Source organism: Pavona decussata, unplaced genomic scaffold (genome assembly GCF_977016875.1).
Source record: "Pavona decussata unplaced genomic scaffold, jaPavDecu1.1 SCAFFOLD_51, whole genome shotgun sequence".
Lineage (NCBI taxonomy): Eukaryota > Metazoa > Cnidaria > Anthozoa > Scleractinia > Agariciidae > Pavona > Pavona decussata.
In genome coordinates, this window is record NW_028145473.1 from 4,314,517 (window position 1) to 4,336,842 (window position 22,326).

A 22,326-nucleotide genomic window follows, 5' to 3' on the forward strand; every position below is an offset into this window, starting at 1 on the left:
AATATGAACTAAAAACATAAATGTTACTGCAAAAAAAGACTAATTTTTCTTCACCTAAAAATGGGATTTTCAATTTTCTGAAAAAGCAATCTGTCAAAAATTGGTTTGACATGATACCATCAAAGTCAATGAACACTAACCGACCACACCAAGTTATTCCCAGATAAATTTCTGAAAAAGTCACCATGTTTCATGGCATTTCTTTGTAATGAGCACTCTTGAATTTCTCTGTTTTTGTCTCTTACACTTGTCTTTTAATTTACAGTTGAAACTAAAAACTCTTACTACCAATGGCTCAAGTTTGTCCAAGGATTTAAAACTCACCAAAAGCAAAGTAAAATTCTACAACCACCAACGATAAAAAAGTGTACAATTTATCATTTTACACACCTGATAAACTTATCAGCAGATTTAGCTGTTCTACAACTGCTAGCTGCAACACAATAAGATAATGATTAATGACTATCATCTGAATTATACAGGACATCCTTCATGTACATTAACTTTCATTGATAGTACAGTCATGCAAGAATCAAGCACAATTTCAAGAAAAGCGTCTTGAAGTTCCACTTCACACCAGCCTGCCAGGCTTATAATGACTAGCAATAATCAAAGATTAGGGACTGTGTTCAATTATCCCGATCCCAGGCTCTCTCTCATTTGCCAAGTTGGTGATGATGTCATCCGCCGCCTGCAAAATCTGTGGGGGATGCCAGATGTACGCTTCCCAAGATCCATTCATTGGTTGATCAACTGTCCCATACAATCTCGACTCCAACCTGTATTAGGAGTGCATTCTTTCTACATTGAATGCAATAATAATTATTATAATAACAATAATAATTACTAAAAGAAATAATAATTACTAATTATTAAGACAAAATTTGAATGCAAAATAAAATATGGTCAATTTGAAGTTCAAAAGGATGTGACTAGCCACTCCATGTGGAAATAATATGCATACATGCCAACCCCCGGAGTACAAAAATTGGGAGACATCTAGAAATCTTCAGGGGCAGCCAGCAGAACCATATCAGCAACAGCAAAGACCCTCAGAGGGGTGTGGCATCGAGGCTATGTTTTCTTTATTATATTTTACTAAGTATTCAATATCTATAGTGGACATAAAATGCGGGAGATTTATGATCCAAACCGGGTGAGCGGGAGACTTTGCTTTTTTGCCTCGTCCGCAAAAGTGGGAGAGTTGGCATCACTAAATATGTGCCATCAAATATCTCTCATATCAAACTTAGGCTGATAACATCATAAGTTACATTCATAACTACAGCCAAATAAGCGTTTTCCTTCTGATCAGTGTTCGAACAGGATGTTATCATCTGAAAAGCAAAGAACATGGTTGCAAGGCTGCTGGTAAGCGTTACTCAAAATTGTGCGGTTGACTTCTCTTTGAAGAGAAGTCGGTGTAATGGACGTTACATAGATTCCTTGTCATTCTCACATCATCGGCCACATGGCCGCATTTTACTGAAAACTCCAGTGCATTGTAAATTTATGTTAAGCTAGATGAATTGACAAGTTATCATGAGATTTGTGTAGATGTATTTTACGACCTATTTCAGAAGAAGCATGTTTTTTCTGGTAAAAAGATGTGAAGAGGAGAAAGGTATAAAACATTGTTCGTATTGTGTTTGGTTGGCCCAGGACTTGAAATATAAATCGTATTTTAACACCGCAAGAAAAACTCTACATTTATCCCGTCTTCTACACCACCTAGATTTTTAGCCCTTATCCTCAGCAAGATTGAGCTGCTTGAATACTTTTGTATTTTTTTAAGAGAGTTTTCATTTTGAAAATTGTTTTGAGGTTTTGGAGTGGTTGGCTTTTAAATGTGAAAAAGAAAAAGGAAAAAGAATTTTAAAAGCAAAAAAGAAAAAATAAAAAAAAAAATTAATCTTTGTTACCTCAGGAGGCTTGAACCCTGGGACCCACTGCCTCAAGACCCAAACTGCACCACAGAAGCACAACTACCAAGGGACAGATTAATTTTTGTATTTAATAGTTGTTTTGGGTGTCCAACTATCTAGCACCCATGGTGCAATGATTTTAATAGCTCAATGACTTCAGACTGCCAAAGAAGAATATGCAAATTAGCACGAAACACCCTCAGATGTTTCTCCATTGTATTTTCTCCTTCCATTTTGTGCAAAATACCTTTTGACTAGGACGACAATTGCCATCTGCTTGAGTGGCTTTCAATATGGCACTTTTCTCACCAAAATAAAAATGTATTAGTGAAGACTATACATCAGTCGAGTGTTCTTTAGGCTATTTCAATTAATTTCAAACTTCAAAAAACATAATTTTTTTAAAATTAAAATTGAAGGAGGAGACAAACTTAGCCACATTTGAAACAACCCTACTAACGATCTGTGCCTGCACACACACACAAGAATCTGACAAATACTGAAAAATACTGAAATCTACTCAGGAAAGACAAATCAGATCATTTTATTTACTTTCAGAAATGTTGTTGTGATAAAAATCATGTTTGTTTTGATTATCTAATTACTCGCATCACTTCTCAACAGCCAACATCTTTTAAAGTGTCTGCAATTTATTAACTTTGACCTTTGTAAGTACATATTAGTAACAATTTTTCTCCTTCAAAGGATAAAGTGACTCACAATGATTTTATAATCAGGCTTAACAGTTATTTTTTAGGTCACCTACTACTCATGACCATGTGGCATAAGATATTAATTAGGTTTCTCACTGGAAGAAAAATTTTCCTAGAACTAGTAGTAATCAAAGATTATAGAGTGCGTTCGACAGCCCTAAGTTGTGCGATTGTACGGCCTGCTGCGTGACTTTTTTTAGGTAGTTCTTTCGTCCTTTAATATATGTACGTATTGTGTAACTACCAAGGTGAAATATTTTCATAAACAAAGCTGACTTTAAAATTTCAGCGGCTACGTTATTGAACTTAAAAATAATAGAAAGTATTTTCGGTCGGCCTGTTGCGTGACACCGGCGAACTTTAAAATAATGCACATCATTTTCGGTAAAACGCTCTCAATCTTTGAGAAAAACGAAACTTACAGGCCAGCGTACTACTTTGGCTTTCTATTTAAAAGGTATTTTACCAAAATGCTGCGAAACTTACGCGACTATAAAGCCGTAAAAATGTCAAACTGAAGCGAGCTAATTTGCATACAGTTTTAAAAGACTCTGGGCCAAGGTTAACCAGAGAGCGGATAACTCTATCCAGTGGATAAAATGTTCTCCAACTAATAGATTTTATCCGCTGGATAGCGAATCATCCGCAGGATAAAATAACCTGCTCTTGGAACAACCGGGACCTGATGTCAGTTTCTGATGCGTGTATATTTCAGATATTTTGTATTTCGATTTTATACTAACGTAATACGTGACACGCAAAATCTCGCGAACCTAGGGCTGGGTGAAAAGCCCTCTTTACTCGTATTGTAAAAGGTTTCTGAACATAGCAATGATTTTGATGAGGATGGTCTTTTCGTAGTTCCGAGATAAACTAACAACCAAGTTAGGAACCGAGTTGGGAACCAAGTTAAGAACTGAGTTAGGAACCGAGTTAGAAGTTGGCAAGCGAGTTAAACAAACTTTGGGCGATTTGGTTATTGATTTGAGACAAGTTTTTGGCTGTTTTTTGTAGTTGTTGTTGTTGTTGTTGATTTTCAAAGTAAATCGTCTTTGTATTAGCCTAGCATCAGTTCCGATCAGCACTTTACCTCTAAACTAGGGGTTTCGCCTGGTTAGAAATAGAATGCCCTATTTGAAGTTGAACCAAGAATTTTGAAGTCAGTCAGGTTATAGTCGGGCTGACCACTCAAAGCTCAACAACTTTCTTGTAATAACTTTGTTTTAATCGATCTAACAATGAATCAATGGAGCAGTTTACAACGAAACTTAAACCATGTTTTTCTAAGACTAAAGTTCAAATGTGAACAAGAGGGGCACGAGAAAGAGCGGAAAAGATAATTGCGAGTCCCGAAAAGAAAAGGACCGCTACGCAGCCTATGTGTAGCCTCTGTTGGCGTTTTCATCCACTCCCGCTCCTCTCTCCTCTCATTTGCTCCTTTTCGCACACCATTAGGTTTCGCGCGCCCCACGCTGTCGCGGAAAGAAAGATTTGCTGAATTCAAAGGAAACAAGCAAGTCATTAAGCGATTTAACGCTATTATGTACTTGAAATCTGGATCGTGGCAAATATCGGACATCAAAATTAATTTTAAGTCATGCAATGGTCTCAACCGCAGGTTTTCACAAGCTCATGACGTCAGGAAAGCTTGAGTGGTCAAATTCATAGTTGTTTATCGCCACTTTTAAAAGAGCCGCTGATCAAAAGAAGTATTGCCAAAACAAGCAATTCGAACGCAATTTGGGTGATTTTTGGCCAAGATATTGTAAAGCGAAGGTCTTTGATTTTAGCCGTGAATAATTTATTATATTTCATCGTGTTTTGGACCCCAAGAAAACGCAACAGCTACAAACTATTGAGAGAGATCCTGTGGTGTGCCTTTAAAAGCTTGAGTTCGATAGATTGAAAATCACAGTGGACAAATATGAAGGCGAGATACGTGCCCGAGGTGTTCCTGGAAAGTTGGTTAATGTGTTTTCAGCCTTTGGCCATACTGTCCTGTCGGTGATTAATTACTCGAAACCGTTTTTATCTCTAAAACGTACGTTGTTAATCAGTTTCGATCTACCTGAAAATTGCTGTGTTTCTGAGCCACAATGATGACTTTCAGGAATGAACCTGGCAAAATAAAACAATCGCATGGAAGTGTGGCCAGCTGAGGTGAAAGACGGCGACTTAAGGAATTTACCACATAAAATAGAAAGTTTAGTGAGCTACAGGAGAGCTAAAATCACAGTCTAAAAATGTACGGCGTTTTGTTCTGGCATAGATATAATATTCATACAGTGGGATTATGGACACTTTCTACTGATCTGATGGATTCCGATCTGGCAACTGTCACAGGTACGCAAGAAGTTTTTCTCTCCCCAGATGAAAGAAAAAGCCAATCGGTACATATACATATCTAATCGATGTATGGGTTCCTAACTTGGTTCCCAACTCAGTTCCTAACTCGATTCCCAACTCGGTTCCTAACTCGAAAGATAGGTATCCTCTGTAGTTCCACAGGCTTGTTTGCGGGCGTGCAGCGCTGTCGTGTTCGATGAATTTATTTCCCACGGAAAATTATTTTACCGCGGCCACAAAACGTGTTATTTTTTCTTCAATTTAATCTTTCACAAAAAAGATTTCTGGAAGAAAGGGAAAAGATTCTGCAGAGATATTTCCATCCAGTGAATATTGATGAACATTGCAGTTGGAGTGTGATCTGGTAAAACTTTCCCGATGTATGCAAATTTGCTCCGATAAACTGCGTCTGTCTTCGGGTGTCAGTAAAACGCGGGGTCGGGGCCGGGGCCGGGGCCGGGGTTGGGGTCTCTATTTTTTTTTTCAACATCACAGGTCATTTGTGGGTCAAATAAGGATTAAAGCCAATATAAAAAGTTAAGTCTCTAAAGCTTACTAGCTTAGGATAGGTCATCGGTAACAACACTCGATGCAGTTCCGAATTCTGGCGGACATTGGTTCCGTGAATTGACTACCTTTTATTCTTCTAAGAAACGAAATGAGGCAAAAAATACAAGGTATGAGACAATATATTTCCTTGAAATAACAAATTCTTGAACTAGAATGTGCATGAACTTACTATGAACACCCCCTCTGCCTTCCATGATCGTGCTAGTTTGTTACAGTCAATCCATGTCATGTGTGACTATTATTTCTGAGAATGAAATAAACATGCGTTTGAATTCCTTTGTAAAGCTCAACATTTGAATGGAATGTAGAACATTTCTCTGGAAGTCTTTCCGAAAAAGACACATTAACTGACAAAAAAAAATTAAGATTCAAAATACTTGAGAGGCAATTGTTATTCTTGAAATACTTGTGCTGTAATGTAAAGAAAAATTCATAGTTTTATACCGTCAATAAACTAGGGAAATTTCTACGAGAACTCTGAAATCTCATCGCTGACATCAAAACTGACTTATCACGGTTTTCGATGCCATTTTGACGAGTAGGCAAACAGGCTTGAAATAACAGTGTTTGTATGGAAATCCGATGTCAAATAATTTTCATTAAACATTGCTGCTGAAAAATTCATGAATTGGAAACTTTTGGCATTAGGAAAAGGATTTAAAAAAAAATAGAGGGATGTAACTGTGCCAGAAAGTGTCCAGTCGTGTTTTGAACTTTCCATACATTTTCCTATATTTTTTTCCCGCGAACTATTGTAGCAGTTCACGGCTGGTTCGCTTTACAGACAAATGTATGGAAAGTTCATAGTAAGTTCATGCACATTCTAGTTCAAGAATTTGTTAGTTCAAGGAAATATATTGTCTCGTACCTTGTATTTTTTGCCTCATTTCGTTTCTTAGAAGAATAAAAGGTAGTCAATTCACGGAACCAATGTCCGCCAGAATACGGAACTGCATCGAGTGTTGTCACCGATGACCTATCCTGAGCTAGTAAGCTTTAGAGACTTAACTTTTTTATATTGGCTTTAATCCTTATTTGACCCACAAATGACCTGTGATGTTGAAAATAAAAAAAAGAAAAAAAGAAGAAAAAAAAAGAGACCCAGACCCCGACCCCGACCCCGACCCCGGCCCCGGCCCCGGCCCCGACCCTGCATTTAACTGGCACCCTCTGTCTTCCAACCTGTTGCTGCGGGTCTTTGTAAAACGCAGACCGGATGGCGGCGGACGGCGGACGGCGGATGGCGGATGATAAAATGCAGATGACAAAATGCGGATGGAAAAATGCAGATGACAAAAAAATTTAAATAATAAATAAATAAATAAATAAACAATTTCTTACACCCAATTTTTTTTAGAAAGTTATGTCAAAATTATACTACGTTAGTTCTGATTCATGCCGAAAGACTTACGCTATGGCTTGACTTTTGTTGATGTTATTAAGTTGCACTAGGAAATAGCCGGAACAAATTTTTCTAACCGCTTTGCTTGTCTTAAGGCATTAAATTAATGAAAGCTGTTTTCAAGCCGCTTAAAATCGATTTAACGGAAATATCTTGTTCGTGTTTCAAGCAATACAAGAACCCTTAGCTCATAACACAAATCAATGTTTGGAGGTATTGTATAAATTTGTTGGGGATTTTTGGTATATTTGGGAGGAGATAGTTTTTCTCAAAAGAGTAGTAAAATTTTGGAGAAATAAGAAATAGTTAAGATTTGATGTAGTTTAAAAATTAGAATTTGAAGTTAAAAATTGATATATGGACACTCAAAGAGTCCCCTACCAACCTGGTGTGCTCTTGGGTTGGGGGCAACTGTCTGTTGGTGCTCCAAAAATAATTTTCTTCCAAATTCACATTTACCCCTACCTTAAGAAATATAACCAAACTGGCAAATAGTCTCCCACGTAGACGTTCGGTTGGGCTCGTCACGCAATATTTTCTTCTCCACGAACGGAAATATGACGTGACGAGCCCTACGAACGTCTGCGTGGGAGGCTAACCGGCAAATCAAGTAAGTTATTTTGCTTACGATATGCTGTCTACTTGCGGGTCTAGGGGTAAGCTTAGCCTTCAGTGGCTGTAAAACAATGATAATAAGATTTACCTCGACAGAAGCCGGAAGACATTGGTCAAAGCTATAACTAAAATGCTACTATCGCCATTTTGTAACATGCATTAAAACGCAAAAGCTATAAATAATCCCTAACATCGTGGGCTGGACTGGCATTTTCACTATATATGTACTGTGTACACAAAAAAAGGTTAACAAAAATTGCCTGACATTAAAAAAAGGTTGAAGTTCTATTGACTTTAATCAATTCATTAACTTAACTCACCTCTTCAGAGCAAAAGTTGGCTGGCCCAAATCCGCGTCGCTTTACGACAACTCAGACATCGGTTAACCCAGGTGCGCGGTTCATTCACTTGAGCTATTACTCACACTAACAAGCCTTTCTACAGATGCTGGGCACGTACAAACACTCCGTGCAAAATTGACAACTATATAGGGTAGGGTGGTGTGTTGATCAAGTACTGTAGTGGTAGTAGTGCAGTTTTCTTTGTTAAATGTCAGTTATTAATAAAGATGGCAAAAAAAAAAAAGACTGTAGTGGTACTGTTAAGATGAAAAGGAGAACGGAGCCCGATGATAAAGTACGTCTTCTTCGATGAAAGTTCTTTCTTCTTTTCGGATTCGACGATACATGAAGAAAAAATGTGGGAAATCAGTGATTAATTAATTTATCAATTTATTTATCATTTCAATTTTTTTGTCATCCGCATTTTTCCATCTGCATTTTATTATCCGCATTTTATCATCCGCCATCCACTCTGCATTTTACATAGACCCTGTTGCTGCCTAGCAACCATCCTTTGCCTGATGTCATTCATACTTTGTTTTTCCCTGTTGTGATGTCATCCGCCCCTGCAAAAAAATCTGCAGGGGATGCTACATGTGCGTCTCAAGATCCATCCATCGACGACAAAAAAATCTCGATTCAAAGCGGTAACCAAGATTAGGATGGCGTTCTGCGAACACAATTATTTTTTTCCATTATTCAGTTATTGGTTTTAAAATTAATTTTTTAAGACAGATTGCACTTTCTTTGCCTTGAACATGTACAACATTAAAAACCAAGAACACATGAGCCTTCAAGCAGTCTTGATGCCGTTTTATTATTATACAGTACTTATTCTCAACAATAGAAGACTGCAAATGAAAACGAACAGAGAACGTCTATTGAGGTTGTCGCAGTACGTTGTCACAACAGAGTCATGTTAACGAGTGACAGTTGGTTACTGTAAAACGAAGTGAAACTATGGACTCCGATAAGACGTGTGAAAAACTAATCACGCTAATCAAAGTTCTTTGTTTCTTGTCTCGAAACTCGAAGCACTCGACTCGATACTCGATGCACTCAACTCGAACCTCGATACTCGAAAGCTTTGAGGATAGAGGATCGAGGATCGAGGATCGACGTTCGAGCTTCGAGGGACTGTCAACTTACATTTGCACGGTATTGCACTTAACAGACAATTGACTAGTTAATAATCCAGAGCCATCCAACAATTTTGAATACAAAATGAAGAAAGCAAGCTGAGAATTGATATCATTGTAGAGACCAAGTTTACGTTTATTACGAGATCGTTGAAACCTACATTATACAATATTTCAGCTCTATTACAGAGTCATAGTGATGTAATGATATTTTACAAGAGGCGACTTAAATATCCTAGGCGTGTTAATAATACATAAAACAAATAGAATACTTGGTAATCAAAGGAATAGATCTAATTCTCTAGAGGCGTTAAGTCCTTTGTTAATGGTAGCCTTGAAATTCTTGATGTAGAAAGCTTCAAGAAACACTAATTTTGACCAATTGTAATAGGAAGCAATTATCTCAAAGTTGTTGTGAACTGCATTAAAAATGTGGTCTTTGAAACTAACACAAGACAATGGATGGTCATTGAAACAATCAGGTAGTCCTATCTTGTAATAAACCAAAACTTGGTTTCTACAATGATATCAGTTCTTGGCCTTGCTTTCTTGATTTTGACTAGTTTATGGTACAGAAGTATCCCTTATACATTGTCTCGTCAAACTTCACTTTCCCTTCCCCTTTCACTCTAAACTTAAAAGAAGATCTAGTAAATAGTAAACAAACTGAACATAGCACCAATAAGTTTGTTAATACCTGCAAAATTGGCTTCTTTGAGAACAATTTGTTAGAACTTCGTAGCTCAACTTCAAACCTGTTATCCCCTATTGATGAGCAAAACAAATATGCCATGATTGAAGGTAAAGATTAGAACAAATAAATTGATATACAATATTGACAAACGTTATAATTTCAATTTTGCCTTACCTGATCCATCTTTGACTCCATAAAGAAGCAAGTGTCCCTGTCTGGTTCCCACAAGAAGATTGTCCCCTAGAAATAACAAATATCACACATGTATAAGACATAAATATCCACTGACTATGCTATTCAGCTCAAGGTGTAAGACACTCTTTATGTGCATATTTGCACTGCACAAAATTCAACTTTTAAGATATTTTTACTATTTAAATTAATTTGTTTTCTTTGGTAGAGTCTTAAAAGAGGTCTTCCACAATGGAACTCATCAATAAAAGCAATAGGCCTTATCACGGTTTTCGACGCCATTTTGATGAGTAGGCAAACAGGCTTGAAATAACAGTGTTTGTATGGAAATCCGATGTCAAATAATTTTCATAAAACATCGCTTCTGAGAAATTCATGAATTGGAAACTTTCAGTATTAGGAAAAGGATTTTAAGAAAAAAATTGAAGGGATTTAGCAGTGCCAGAAAGCGTCCAGTTGTGTTTTGAACTTTCCATACATTTCCCTGTATTTTTTTCCCGCGAACTATTTTTAGTAGCAGTTCATGGCTGGTTCGCTATACAGACAAATGTATGGAAAGTTCAAAACACGACTGGACACTTTCTGGCACAGCTAAATCCCTCCAATTTTTTTTCTTAAAATCCTTTTCCTAGTGCCAAAAGTTTCCAATTCATGAATTTTTCAGAAGCGACGTTTTATGAAAATTATTTGACATCGGATTTCCATACAAACACTGTTATTTCAAGACTTGTTTGCCTACTCGTCAAAATGGTGCCGCAAACCGTGATAAGGCCTATTATTTTCTTTTTTGTAATTGCCATTCTGGGTAAGGCCCAGGACCTTCCCACGTGTTGTAAACTGGAGCAGATTAATAACAAAATACATTCAAATACAAATTCAACATGACCTTTACCGTCTATACTTATGTAAATCTTTGAACAAAAAGTAACTAGCCCTCCATGAATAGTATCAGCTACTTAGCTTGCTGTAAATTAAACCTAAGACACCTGAAAACTAAGACCTAAGACTAGTATCTCAGACTCCCTTATTTCATCACTTTGCACTAGGGTCTTAGTTTTCGTTTTTGACTCTACTTGTCTAATGCTTTCTTTTCTTTTCACTTCTGGGTCACTAAGCACATGCTAAAGATGCTTTGACGGTAGTTCCTAACTAAGGCTCCCTTATTTCTTAAGTTTTAAATGAAAACTAAGACCTGCCAACTTTTTCATATTTTTGCCTTCTGGGTATATAGTACCCTTACTCAACAAAAACAAAGAAAGAAGGGAGTGCTCATTATTTATGGGGAGGGGGGGCTGGCAAATGGGAGGGGAGGGCAAGCGAAGTTCACTCCCCTATTTAGGGGGGGGGGGGGGGGCTCAGAAAGATTTTACTCTGGATCTGGGAAAGAGGGGGGGGGACAAAAAAGTTTGAAGGTTGATGTCATTAGCTTTGGGTTTTTTTTAAATTCTTCCAGAACCGCATGATATTTAATGTACTTGTACCACAGTAAATCAAACTATAAGATACAACAATGCTAAAGAGTATTTCAAAAGGTAATCTCACACCAATAGTTTACACAGCAAATGGGTTCCATTCAATGGATTCGCTAGTTAGATATGTTTGGATTCCACTGGCTGCACCAACAGATAGGCTGCCCTCAGAAATAAGTTGATCTAGGCCTTTTACTAGTACGGTTGGGTGAAGGCTGTCAGTGTTTTGCAGGCAGATCATGTCATCTGACAGTGGCAATATAACTTCTTCTGCACTGTCCCCAGTCAAGGACTTCACAACTGCAGCTTGGCACAGTCTTTTTCTCTTTTCTTTCCTCTGTTTTGCCTTTCTCTTGGCCTCTTTCTACTCTTCTTCTCCTACTCACTCCACTTTTTTTATAGTGTTTGCTAGTAAAGTAAAGTGCTTAAGTGGAGGATGAGAGTATGGTTTGATAATAAATGCATCATTTGAAATGAACTGAACGGCATTATTTTTCACAAACTAAGATCTCAGTCACGACCTTTGATCATTTACTGTGTACTTTCAGCTGCCAAAATTTTATTGTTTTCTTTCAAATATAGCACGTGCAACTGCTGCATAAGGCTCACTTGAGTTGTTGTAAAAACAGTGACAAAATGAAACTTCAGTGTATTTTCTTAGTTGTATCACTAATAGTAAGTAATTTATTTTGTCAGCGAAGACATTAAAATAAAATTTGCATCACCCAATTGCCATGATCCAGCATGATATTTTTAGTGAAAGCAAGGTACCGGTAAACATGCTCAGCATGATCTCAAAGAAAATTCCTAATGCTCAACGAAGGAATAAACTGCTAAGATTTAAAAAATACAGTACAAGCAGTTGGACACACACAGGTTGTGACCTAGCAGCAGAGTTCTAGTAGTCTCTGGCCATTGTTGTGTATTTCCCTATGCCATGATGTACTTGGATGTTTGGCCATGACTCTCAATCTGCACCCACCCTTGCATTGGAATCACTGTTGATGGAATCTGACAACAGCATCCAGTTATATCACTGAACTGTCCTATGTCTTCCACTGAAGAATGCAACCTGGGGGGCGTAAACACACACCATGTTGATGGAGCCTTCTACTGTTGAGAGGTGCAGCACAAGGATTCTCTCTCTGTCGCCTCTTAGAGGCTCAATCATGCAAAGTAGTGTGTTCCTCATAGCCGCAAAGCCAACTCCGTGTTCTCTGGTTTCCACAGCACTTTTCCCCTGCCAAAAGAAGTTAGTGTTCCTCCTTTAAGGATCCATAGCCTGGAAGTCATGTTTCCTGTAGGGCAGCTACATCAATGTTCAGCCTGTGCAGCTCACAATCTAATTTATGACTGGCTTGCAAGCATCATCTATTGTTTAAAGATCCTCAGTCAGCCTAGGGCACATGGTTCGCACATTCCAGTTTGCTACTCAAAGAGCTGGAGTCTTTTGTTTGTTTGTTTTGTGCATGGTTATGATCTGCTTGTTGAGCAATAGACTCTAAGCTTCAGGTACCCACTGAAGCAGGAAGACCATGGCAGTTCAGCATCTTACTGACTGAAGGCTGGCTAGCTTGAGGCAGGCAGTTGCTGGCCAGGGGAATGTGATGATCCCTCCCACCATCGAAGACAAGCCATGGCATTCAACTCTACACCAGTCGAACATGGACTTCTAACTAGTAACTACCTTCTTCCTTGTTGTGCTCTCACCATGTGGTGAGACTGGAAAAGCCCTTCCAGGTTGCTAGCCTGGACGAAAGTGTATGGAGACCTTTTGCAGCCTAAACAAAAGGGCCCCCCTCTCGGCTGAATGCACAGCATTACACTTGGAATTGACTTGGCTGCAGGAGCTGCCAGGGCTTGTCAAAAATAGACAGTTGACTGTCCCAGGGGCTCCACTTCAGATTTTACCTTGAGGAAGTTTGAAATCGGAGTTGCTTTCTTCTAGATGAGCAGCCTTCCCAGCTAATGAGCCCTATCTGCCCAAAGTAATGTAGTTTGTAGTTTATAAGTTTTGTGAATTATATGACTAATGTCACAACATGAATGCCAGTAAGTTTTGTAACATGCCTATTGTGTGGGAGATCATTAGCTGTTGGTGTTCAGTATTATGGAGAATAACCCTTTAGAAACTTGAAAGACTTGTAAGTGTGGATTTTGTAAGGATTCCACAACAAACTACACTATTTAAGGGGCTGTTTACATGGAGAGAGGAGGATCCTAGAAGGCAGATCAACCTAGCTGCATATGTTTTCTGTATTCAGTTTACATGCAAAAAGTTGTACTTGGCCGTGGTGCTGGCACCTTCCCAGCTGAGAAATAGGAAGATCCTAGCACCATGTAAACTACCTTCACTCAGGAGATCCTAGTACTTGGAACAAAACAGAACAAACATGGTGGCAGCCAGGCATTCAACTGCTTAAGACAGACAATTTTTCCTCTTTTCCTTCTCCACTCGGTAACCAACCCAACCAAAATCTCTGCATGTAAACTAACCAAAAAGTTGTTTTGCCTTCTAGGATCTTCCTAGTGCTAAGATCTTCCTCCCTCCATGTAAACAGCCACTCAGGACGATGAGATGGCAGATCCACAGAATGAACGGTGACCGGGAAAATACTGAGAAATGAGACTACTCTGAGACTTGGTTTGGCCTGAAACTTTCATATTAATTTAGTGTGTAGGTGAGCTCATAAATGAACAAATCAACTTCTTTATTAACTGTATCATGGGGTTGTTGAACACCTCATTTATGGCTGCCGTGTGGGTATTTGCCAGTATGTTTTCAAGAAAAGCTAATCAGGGAGGGGAGGGAGGAGGTGGATGGGCACTGCTAGATAAACTGATGCCAATACATCCATAAATAATTTGGCAGAATTTGTCACCACGTAATGTTTCAAAAACGTTCTGGTAAATAACCAGTAACGAAAGAATTAATTAGAAGATATATCGAAATGAGAGGAAATGAGAATTCCCCATTCCGGGCATGGAAACGCAAATAATCATCGCACGAACTTCAATGTGGGGAGTCTCGCGACATGTACACAGCATTCAGCTTTTTAGTTTTTCATTAAGCTTATTTCTTACCAAAAGTAGCAATGCACTCTATTTGCAGAGGAAGCTTCTCCAGTATAACTGCATGTTCAAACGCATCGTGCATGTTTGTAAGCACGTTGATGCGGAAACAACATTCATGTTTTGTACCCTACATGGCTCGATGTTCTCCTGCACAAAGCGATCTTGAGCCTGCAGTACTCCAGCTCGAGCTATTCCTTGTTTGGCCGGCAACCGATTCAACTGTCTGATGAAAATACACGTCGATCAAAAAATGAAGGGAAACTACCAGGAGAAAGGAGAAATCTCTTCTCGCTGTTTGGGTGTAGAAAAGTTCCTGTTCTGGATCAGTCGCTGCGTTCGACTGAAATCGGGCACGAGAAAGCACGAGAACGCTTTCTCTTTTGGTGAAAATCACATGACTGATGACGTATAATGACATCATATCCGTGCGCTTGGCAAACCTTTCTTCTTCCATTTTTCGAAACGTCTTTTCGAGGAGGATATCTGTAGTGAAATCGTTCTGTATCTTGGTGAACCATAACCATCAAAGCCGAATTTGACCAGATTTTCAACCAGTTGGTATTAAGAAGCTCGCATGTCAATTCAGAACTTGCAAACTTTCGGTAATTTTACATCCGAAGACTTATTTTGTTTCTGTTGCAAGAATTAATTAAAATATGAGCTAAATTTCGATTCTCTGTCTTTGACATTCATTATTTTCCGTTTGTTTACTTTTATAGATCCTTTTGCGGATGCAAGTAAGGGTGTCGACGAAACATCAAAACAAGAACAGCCTATACACATTCGTGTACAGCAACGGAGTAGTCGCAAGACTCTAACAACAGTACAAGGCATTGATGAATCCTATGACAAGAAGAAGCTTGTAAAAGTATTCAAAAAGGTTAGTTCGTCTTATGCAAGGAGTCATATTATGGTGATTTGATCATACCACTATGAAACTCCTGAAGGTTATATTTTAAGTCGTGAGGTAAATCCTCCTTCACTATTTAGGGAAATATTTTTTTCTGAGATTAATGGAATATCTTCAGACATATCCTTCGGGACATTTAAGCTTATAGAATAGATAAACTTAAGATAAACCAGGGAAATTTTTCGAATCGAATTTCCCAGTTTTAAGGAATCTTTGTAAATTTCACTTTGTCAAGTTCGTTCCTCGATTTCGTGTGAACTGCAATATACGGTTTTGTTTATCTGCAGCACAAAGGTAATGAGATGATGCAACATCCTAGTTGTAATACAATTAGAGCAGCTGACAATGAAGGATGATGTAAAACTCGCCTTCCTGATAGAAGGCCGTCCTATTGCCTGACCTATACATAAAACATATTTTTGTCAACCAACCAACACAAATTTTGTGCAAGCACTAATTATGGGAATTGAACTATTTTTGGTGTAGCCTACTTGCAGCACAGTAGAAACCTGTTGCTGTGTACACCCTCATCAATATTCCTTGTTTGTTGCTAAAACAAAATTTTCATATACATTTTTATTGCCTAAATTTATTGTTTGAAAGGTGATTATAAAGATTTTTGCCAATGAAACTGACTTTTTGGACCAAAGACATGTCCGGGCACTGGGACTGAGTTTATCAACGTTGTGATGTCACTGGTTGTATGCATGTTGGGAAGAAGAGAACCTGCTCCCTTATTTACAGCACTTTCATCATTGTGAACTCAAATAGAAGAAAGAATCTCGCTTAAGCAGTTGCGAAAAGAAAGCCTAAAAAAATTGTTTTTTTTTTTAATTCAAGCACTGCACCGGTATCACAGAGGTCATGGCTTCGAATCCCATTCAAGCCAAAAAATTTTCAGGCTTTCTTTTCGCAACTGCTTTAGTTCTGTAGTAGCTGCAAGATTCTTTCTTCTATTTGGTGTTTCATCCGCAGTTCAAAATATATGTTTCATATATTTACATTCATCAATATTGTGAACTGTTGTATTAGAGAATGCAAATTTTCAGAGCTCAAGAATGCATCTTCTCCACTGTAAATCTAGCATAAGAAATCAGTACAGAAATCGTAAAGTGGCTAGGCACAGTACACAGTCCAAGTCTCTTTCTTCTTAAAGCATGCGTCAGGCATAGGATTCTTCTCTTTGCTGAACCTCTAAATTCTTTTGAATGTAGTAGACATCTCTTTCCCCATATTTTACTACTGCTTGGTACTGGGTACTAGTTTTTAAAATTTTCATTTAATCAGAAATTGGAGTCCTCACCAAGAAAGACTGCATTAAAATTAGTCATTTTACCAAGTTTGAGGTCCTGTCGTTAGATTGCAACCACGTAGAAGGCTTTCAAAAATCGCAAAAAATAGAGACTGTATGGATTTTGGGGATGCCACCTCAGAATTAAAGACTTTTGTATTGAATTTGAGTGACCTTTTTCAGGTCACAGAATGGTTACCTCACAATGAAACATAATCAAACTTGGTAAACATACTAATTTTTATATGATCTTTCTGGTGATGGAGTTCATTTCTTCATATGATGCAACAATGTGAACACAATATGTGAACTAGGGCCCAGTCTCTTTATGAACTTCAGAGTGGCCAACCATCCTGCTTAAAGTAGTTGTTACATGTATTTTAAATGGAGTCAATGTGTGAAAGGGCCTTGTTATAATTATAGCCGAAGTCTTTTTGGCCAAAGTTTACACATTCAATGGCTAGTTCATAATTACATGACAGCTAACAATAGAACTGTTTGTCACCAATATGTAACAAATTTGCAAAAACTATGACATCAGAGGGTAAACTGTTGCTCGTGATTGTTGACCGCTTTTGTGTGTGAACAGAATGTAAGTGAGGGTAACTTGTGATATTGTCATTATATTGTTTTTCAGAGTTTTGTTTGTCTTTTGTTTTTGTCTGCAAATGGATTCTGTTCCATGCTTTGCAAATTTATTGTGAGAGTAAATTGGTTTTTTCATTGAAGATAAAAATAAAACCATAAAACAATTCAGACAAGACTCAGGACAACGTTTGATCTATTTAATGTATTTGTTGTGTTTTTTTTTTTTCCCTTCTTTCTTTCTTTCTTTTTTTTTTTATTAACTATAGAATACTAAACGTTACTTACAATACTAACCATACCAACTTAAGATACTAACCTAAATTACAAAAAAGTAATAATAATAATAATAATAATAATAATAATAATAGTTACAATATTAAATTAAATGCTACTACTGACAAGGTATGACTATTTTTTTAGACTTACAATGAATTACAATTCCACTCAAATTTACTACGAATACTATCATAATAGAAACAATATTAAATTAAATGTATTTGTTGTGTTATATATATGTAACAAATCACTTAAAGGGCCCTAGTCACTCACACCTTTGTTTTTGTTTATATGCGAGAGTTTGGCTATTATATTTTATTCGGAGCATGTCGAAATGAACAAAATTACTGTGAAACTACTAAAGATAATGAAACATACTTTCAGGAACACAACTTACAGTTAAGCAATAAGATTTTGCTTCACCATGCAATATCAATAATTTTGATTGCATCGAAAAAGGCGGAGGCTGACTTGGATCCTTTAATGACTAGTCCCTCAGGAAACCAGTCAAGTTTGTTTACTTTGAATCTCAATGTTTCCCAAGATAAACATTAAGATTCGCGGGGAAACAACATTAACTGCTTCCCTGGAGACCAGTCATTGCATGTTGACCTCTGAAGTTATCACTTACATGGATATTCTTTTTGTAGAAATTTTCTTGCAATGGAACAGTCATTGAAAATGAAGAGTATGGAGAGGTGATACAGCTGCAAGGAGATCAACGTGTGAACATAAGCGAGTTCCTACTGAATATTGGTCTGGCCAAGAAGGAACAGTTGCATGTCCATGGCTTTTAAACGCCTTCTGTCTCCTTGGTTAAAGCACTGAATCATGCTTGTGTATAAATTTCTGTTTCCCTTCCATGTAGGACGGTGGTTTGATTCAACCCTAAACCAGAATTTTTTTTGTGTAGAAAACTTATGCTGTTGCTTGAGAAACTCACAGATTCAGTAACATTACAATAATTCTTGTTTTTTTTTTTTTTTTGTTTTGTTTTTTTTTTTTTTTTTTAGACTGTTCCTTTGGTGCATACAATATTTCTTTTAAAGTGTTTAAGTTAAAAGTAAGTTTTGTGAACTGGTGCCATTAGATAGTTGTTTTTTTGTTTTGTTTTCTTATTTATTATTTTTTTTTTTTGTTATCTCTAGTTCACAGTAGGAATAGGCAACAAAAACATTAAGTAAAGGAAATCTGATATATTTCCAACAACATTTTACTAGCATGTTACTTTGATGATGAGCGGCGTTATAGAGCTGTATATTTTTACAGTTGCAAATTCCTGTGAATAAAGGCATTAGCTACATGTAAGCTTAAAAGAAATATTTAGCCTTTGATCTTGCTGTTTACAGAATACAAACACTACTGAGTGATTACCCAAAGTACTGCCCGACAGTAATAACAAAAATAATAATAATTTAAGGCACCATGGAGAAGTTTAAATCGGAGGGTTGCGTTATGAGTACGTGGAGAAAAAAATGTTGACTGTTTTGAAGATACTCGTGTTGTCTTTTTTCATACAGCACAAACCTTGATATCTGAAAATGAGTGTTATTTAATTAAATATTCTTGCATATTTGCAACTTGCCCTGTGTTGCATGCATTTGAAAAAAAAACCGACAAAAAAGACATTTTTGAAATGGCATACTAGTATTCCACTTGTCTTCCACTTGCGGACATGCTGACCTATCTTTGTTTATTTCATTTCTCTAAATAGTACATAGTAGTGAACAATCACAGAAAATTTTCACGCCAACTTTTATTTCTCTGGAATATATGGGGCCATGAAATACACAAAGAATTTCAGTCAAAAGCACTTTATTACACCAAATCTAAAATTACACAAAACTTGTAGAAATCAGCTTACCTTAAATTCACAAGTATAAAAGAGACTGAGCCGCAGCTTTTTAAATACCTTTTGTTGGTCCTAAAAGTCCTGTAAGTTGTCACAAGAACGGATGTCAACAGGTAGTTTGTTCCAGAGTTCTGGGGCCGAAAACAGCAAAAGCTCTGGAGCCATACAGGCGAAATGTGTAAGACGACCTGAGCGTTCTTGAAGTTGAATAGCGGCGTACCAGGTCTTGAATGTAGATGGAGGATTGTTGGTGAAGAGCTTTGTTGGTGAGCAGAATTATTTTGAATTTAGTTCGCTCGGAAACTGGAAGCCAGTGGAGGTCGAATAAAATAGGGGTCATGTAGTCATACTTGCGAGAGCTTGTAATCAGTCGAGCTGCGGCATTCTGTACTGATAGAAGCTTTTTAATAACATATTTCGGAACATTGTGTAAAAGAGAGTTACAGTGATCCAACTTGGAGGTTATAAAAGCGAATGGAGTTTACCTTGACATTACCTGCTAAATATTCCTTATTTTGCGCGTTTGTTGAGATCATAGTTAGTTAATAATAATAATAATAATAATAATAATAATAATAATAATCTTTTATTAGGAAGCTTTCGTTCACTAAATGTGGTTGAGATGAATGAGTATCTCGTCAAAAAATTACTTGTGAAAAGACATCTCTGTGCAGTTTGCGATCCACCTCACGATAGTCGCTTTGCACGTAAGTTTTTTTTCTAAATATCTTAGACTTCCATGAGTAACAACCGCGATAACATTTACGGTGTTATACTTCAAGAAATTTCGAGTTTTGTAGCAACAAATGATATGGCAAGTGATGAATTGGGATAAATTTGTCAAACAGTGTTTACCTGCAAGTTCATTCCACTAGTCCTCGGAAAAAATGGTAACTGGACACAAAACACCATCTTAAATCACCACATACACGGCAAATATTTTTGCTGTTTTTGGACAGCAGATTTTACGGACAACTCGCTGAGGCAAATTTATAGCGGTCACATCAATGACGTGACAATTAAAACATACAGGACACCCACCTAATACGGACACCCGGATATTACAGACAGAGTAGTTTGTCCGGACGAAAAGCTCGTATATTTTCTCTTAAATTAGTTTGCTTAGGACGGTACCTACTTTTGTTACTGCGCATACGTTCTTTGCATCTCCAGATACTCGGGTTTCCTATTGGTGGTGACTTCTAATACAGGGATATATTTGTGCGGTTTAAAACTATGTGGAGAAAGCAGAACATACCAAGTGCTCTTGGTATCCAAAAAGAAAAGTGGGGATAACCATGCATTTTTCAGAGATAATAAAGCTTCAATTTGGAAAAAAAAAAACGCCATACACCTGCTTTTTATTTTTACCGGTTTTTTGAATAATTGTTGCTTGATTATCTGAAAAAATGCGTGGTTAACCCCCAATTTTCTTTTTGGATTTCAATGGCCCTTGCTAAGATCTGCTTTCCCCGCACAGTCATAAACCACACAAAAATACTTCTTTATTAATGAGAATGATGTACTATTCAGCAAGTGACACAGGCATACTCGGAAAAAAAAATCCGAGTGCTCCTATCTGGAGTCGAACCTAAGACCTGATTACTAGTTCGGATGCTCTACCACTGAGCTACAGGAGACTCGTGGGAGCTAAAGCCATTAAACTAGGTTCATGTGACAAACATCCTGCATACTGCCAGGATTTGAAAGTCGAACGTGTGGTATATGAAATGAATGTGATGGTATTAGTTTCCAGCCTGGTGAATAAATGAGAATGATGTATTATTCTAAAGAGTTTTTCTTTTGTTGACCATGTAATACAAGAAATTAAGGTTTGGTGCCTGCAGACAGGCTAACAATGGCAATGAGCATATAGACCCGTGATCAAAATGAAATACTAAAATATTACAAGAAGTTCCTCACCTTTGAGGAATCAACCTATTTCTCAGTAGATAATGCAAAGTTTCCAGCCATTCACAAGATCCTCGCCATTCTGCTGACTACACCCGTGGGAAGTATCAGTTGTAAATGTTAATTTTCAGCTCTAAGGCGTCTTAAATCGTAGAACCATTCCACAGTGAATGAGGAACGATTAAGTGGCCTAGGGATGCTGCTCATTTATCGTGGGACGGATTATATTCCTGAAACTGAGGTCATTTATCACGGAAACAAAATTGGCGTAAGGGACGGAACCTTACGTTTCGTCTGAGTTTAAAGTATTTATTTTGATCGGTACAAGACTAACTTGAAAATTTACGATGGATTGAAATAGATTTCTTTGAACGAAAATCCAACTGAAGACATCTTTTACACACGAAATAGACTAATCCGGTTAGTTAGCGACACCTGTTTGGTGTACTAAGGCCATCCTCGGAAATATTGCTGTAAGCTCTAAAAATACATGTCATTTTACACTTGATCGAGACTGATTTTTTGACGAAATATCTCGTGGAGAATGCTGAAAATTAGCCTCCCTCGAAAAAGTTCTTTTGGCTCAAGAGCGTCGGCGAGGGAGGTTAGCTGAAAATAGCTTTTCCAAGCGTCTAGATTACCCCCCCCCCTCCCACCACCCACCCAGACGCTCCCTTCATTGCCCCCCCCCCCCCTCCTTCCCACCCCGTTACAAAAAATTTGGGCTAGCTAGTAACATCCATTGAGACAATAAAGGTGTTTAAGCAACGACGACGGCGACGGCAACGACAACGCCGCAAAACAATAGGATTAATGAGCAAAAACAATCGCTCTGCACGTGCGTTTTACATTTTGGTACATTTCTTTGCCGTCCTCTGCAAAACAACAACGTAAAATGACCACATTTAAGGTTTTGTGGAGAACGAGAACGCACGACGGTGAATTTTTCATTTTCTTTCTTAACTTGTACGCCACTCCTACCAATTTGGTTCCTGGGTAGTTCGCCATTTTTGTAAA

At 37.7% G+C, this 22,326-nt stretch overlaps 2 protein-coding genes across 2 annotated transcripts in view; one reads left to right on the forward strand and one right to left on the reverse strand.

Annotated features, from left to right (window-relative positions):
- Positions 1-14,846, reverse strand: part of LOC146481166 (vam6/Vps39-like protein) — a 44,227-nt gene extending 29,381 nt beyond the window's left edge. The window contains exons 1-4 of the mRNA XM_085108854.1: positions 14,491-14,846; positions 9,920-9,985; positions 9,749-9,816; positions 391-433 (exon numbers count right to left, since the gene is read on the reverse strand). Of these exons, the coding sequence (XP_084964980.1) occupies positions 391-433; positions 9,749-9,816; positions 9,920-9,985; positions 14,491-14,563 (250 nt within the window). The 5' untranslated portion in view covers positions 14,564-14,846. The remainder of the gene's footprint in view (positions 1-390; positions 434-9,748; positions 9,817-9,919; positions 9,986-14,490) is intronic.
- Positions 14,847-14,903: 57 nt separating this feature from the next.
- Positions 14,904-18,866, forward strand: LOC146481167 (eukaryotic translation initiation factor 1b-like). Its single transcript, XM_085108876.1, has 3 exons — positions 14,904-15,083; positions 15,201-15,361; positions 18,197-18,866. Exons 1-3 carry the CDS (start codon positions 15,056-15,058, stop codon positions 18,341-18,343), a joined length of 336 nt encoding a protein of 111 aa, XP_084965002.1. The 5' UTR covers positions 14,904-15,055; the 3' UTR covers positions 18,344-18,866.
- Positions 18,867-22,326: the final 3,460 nt, after the last annotated feature.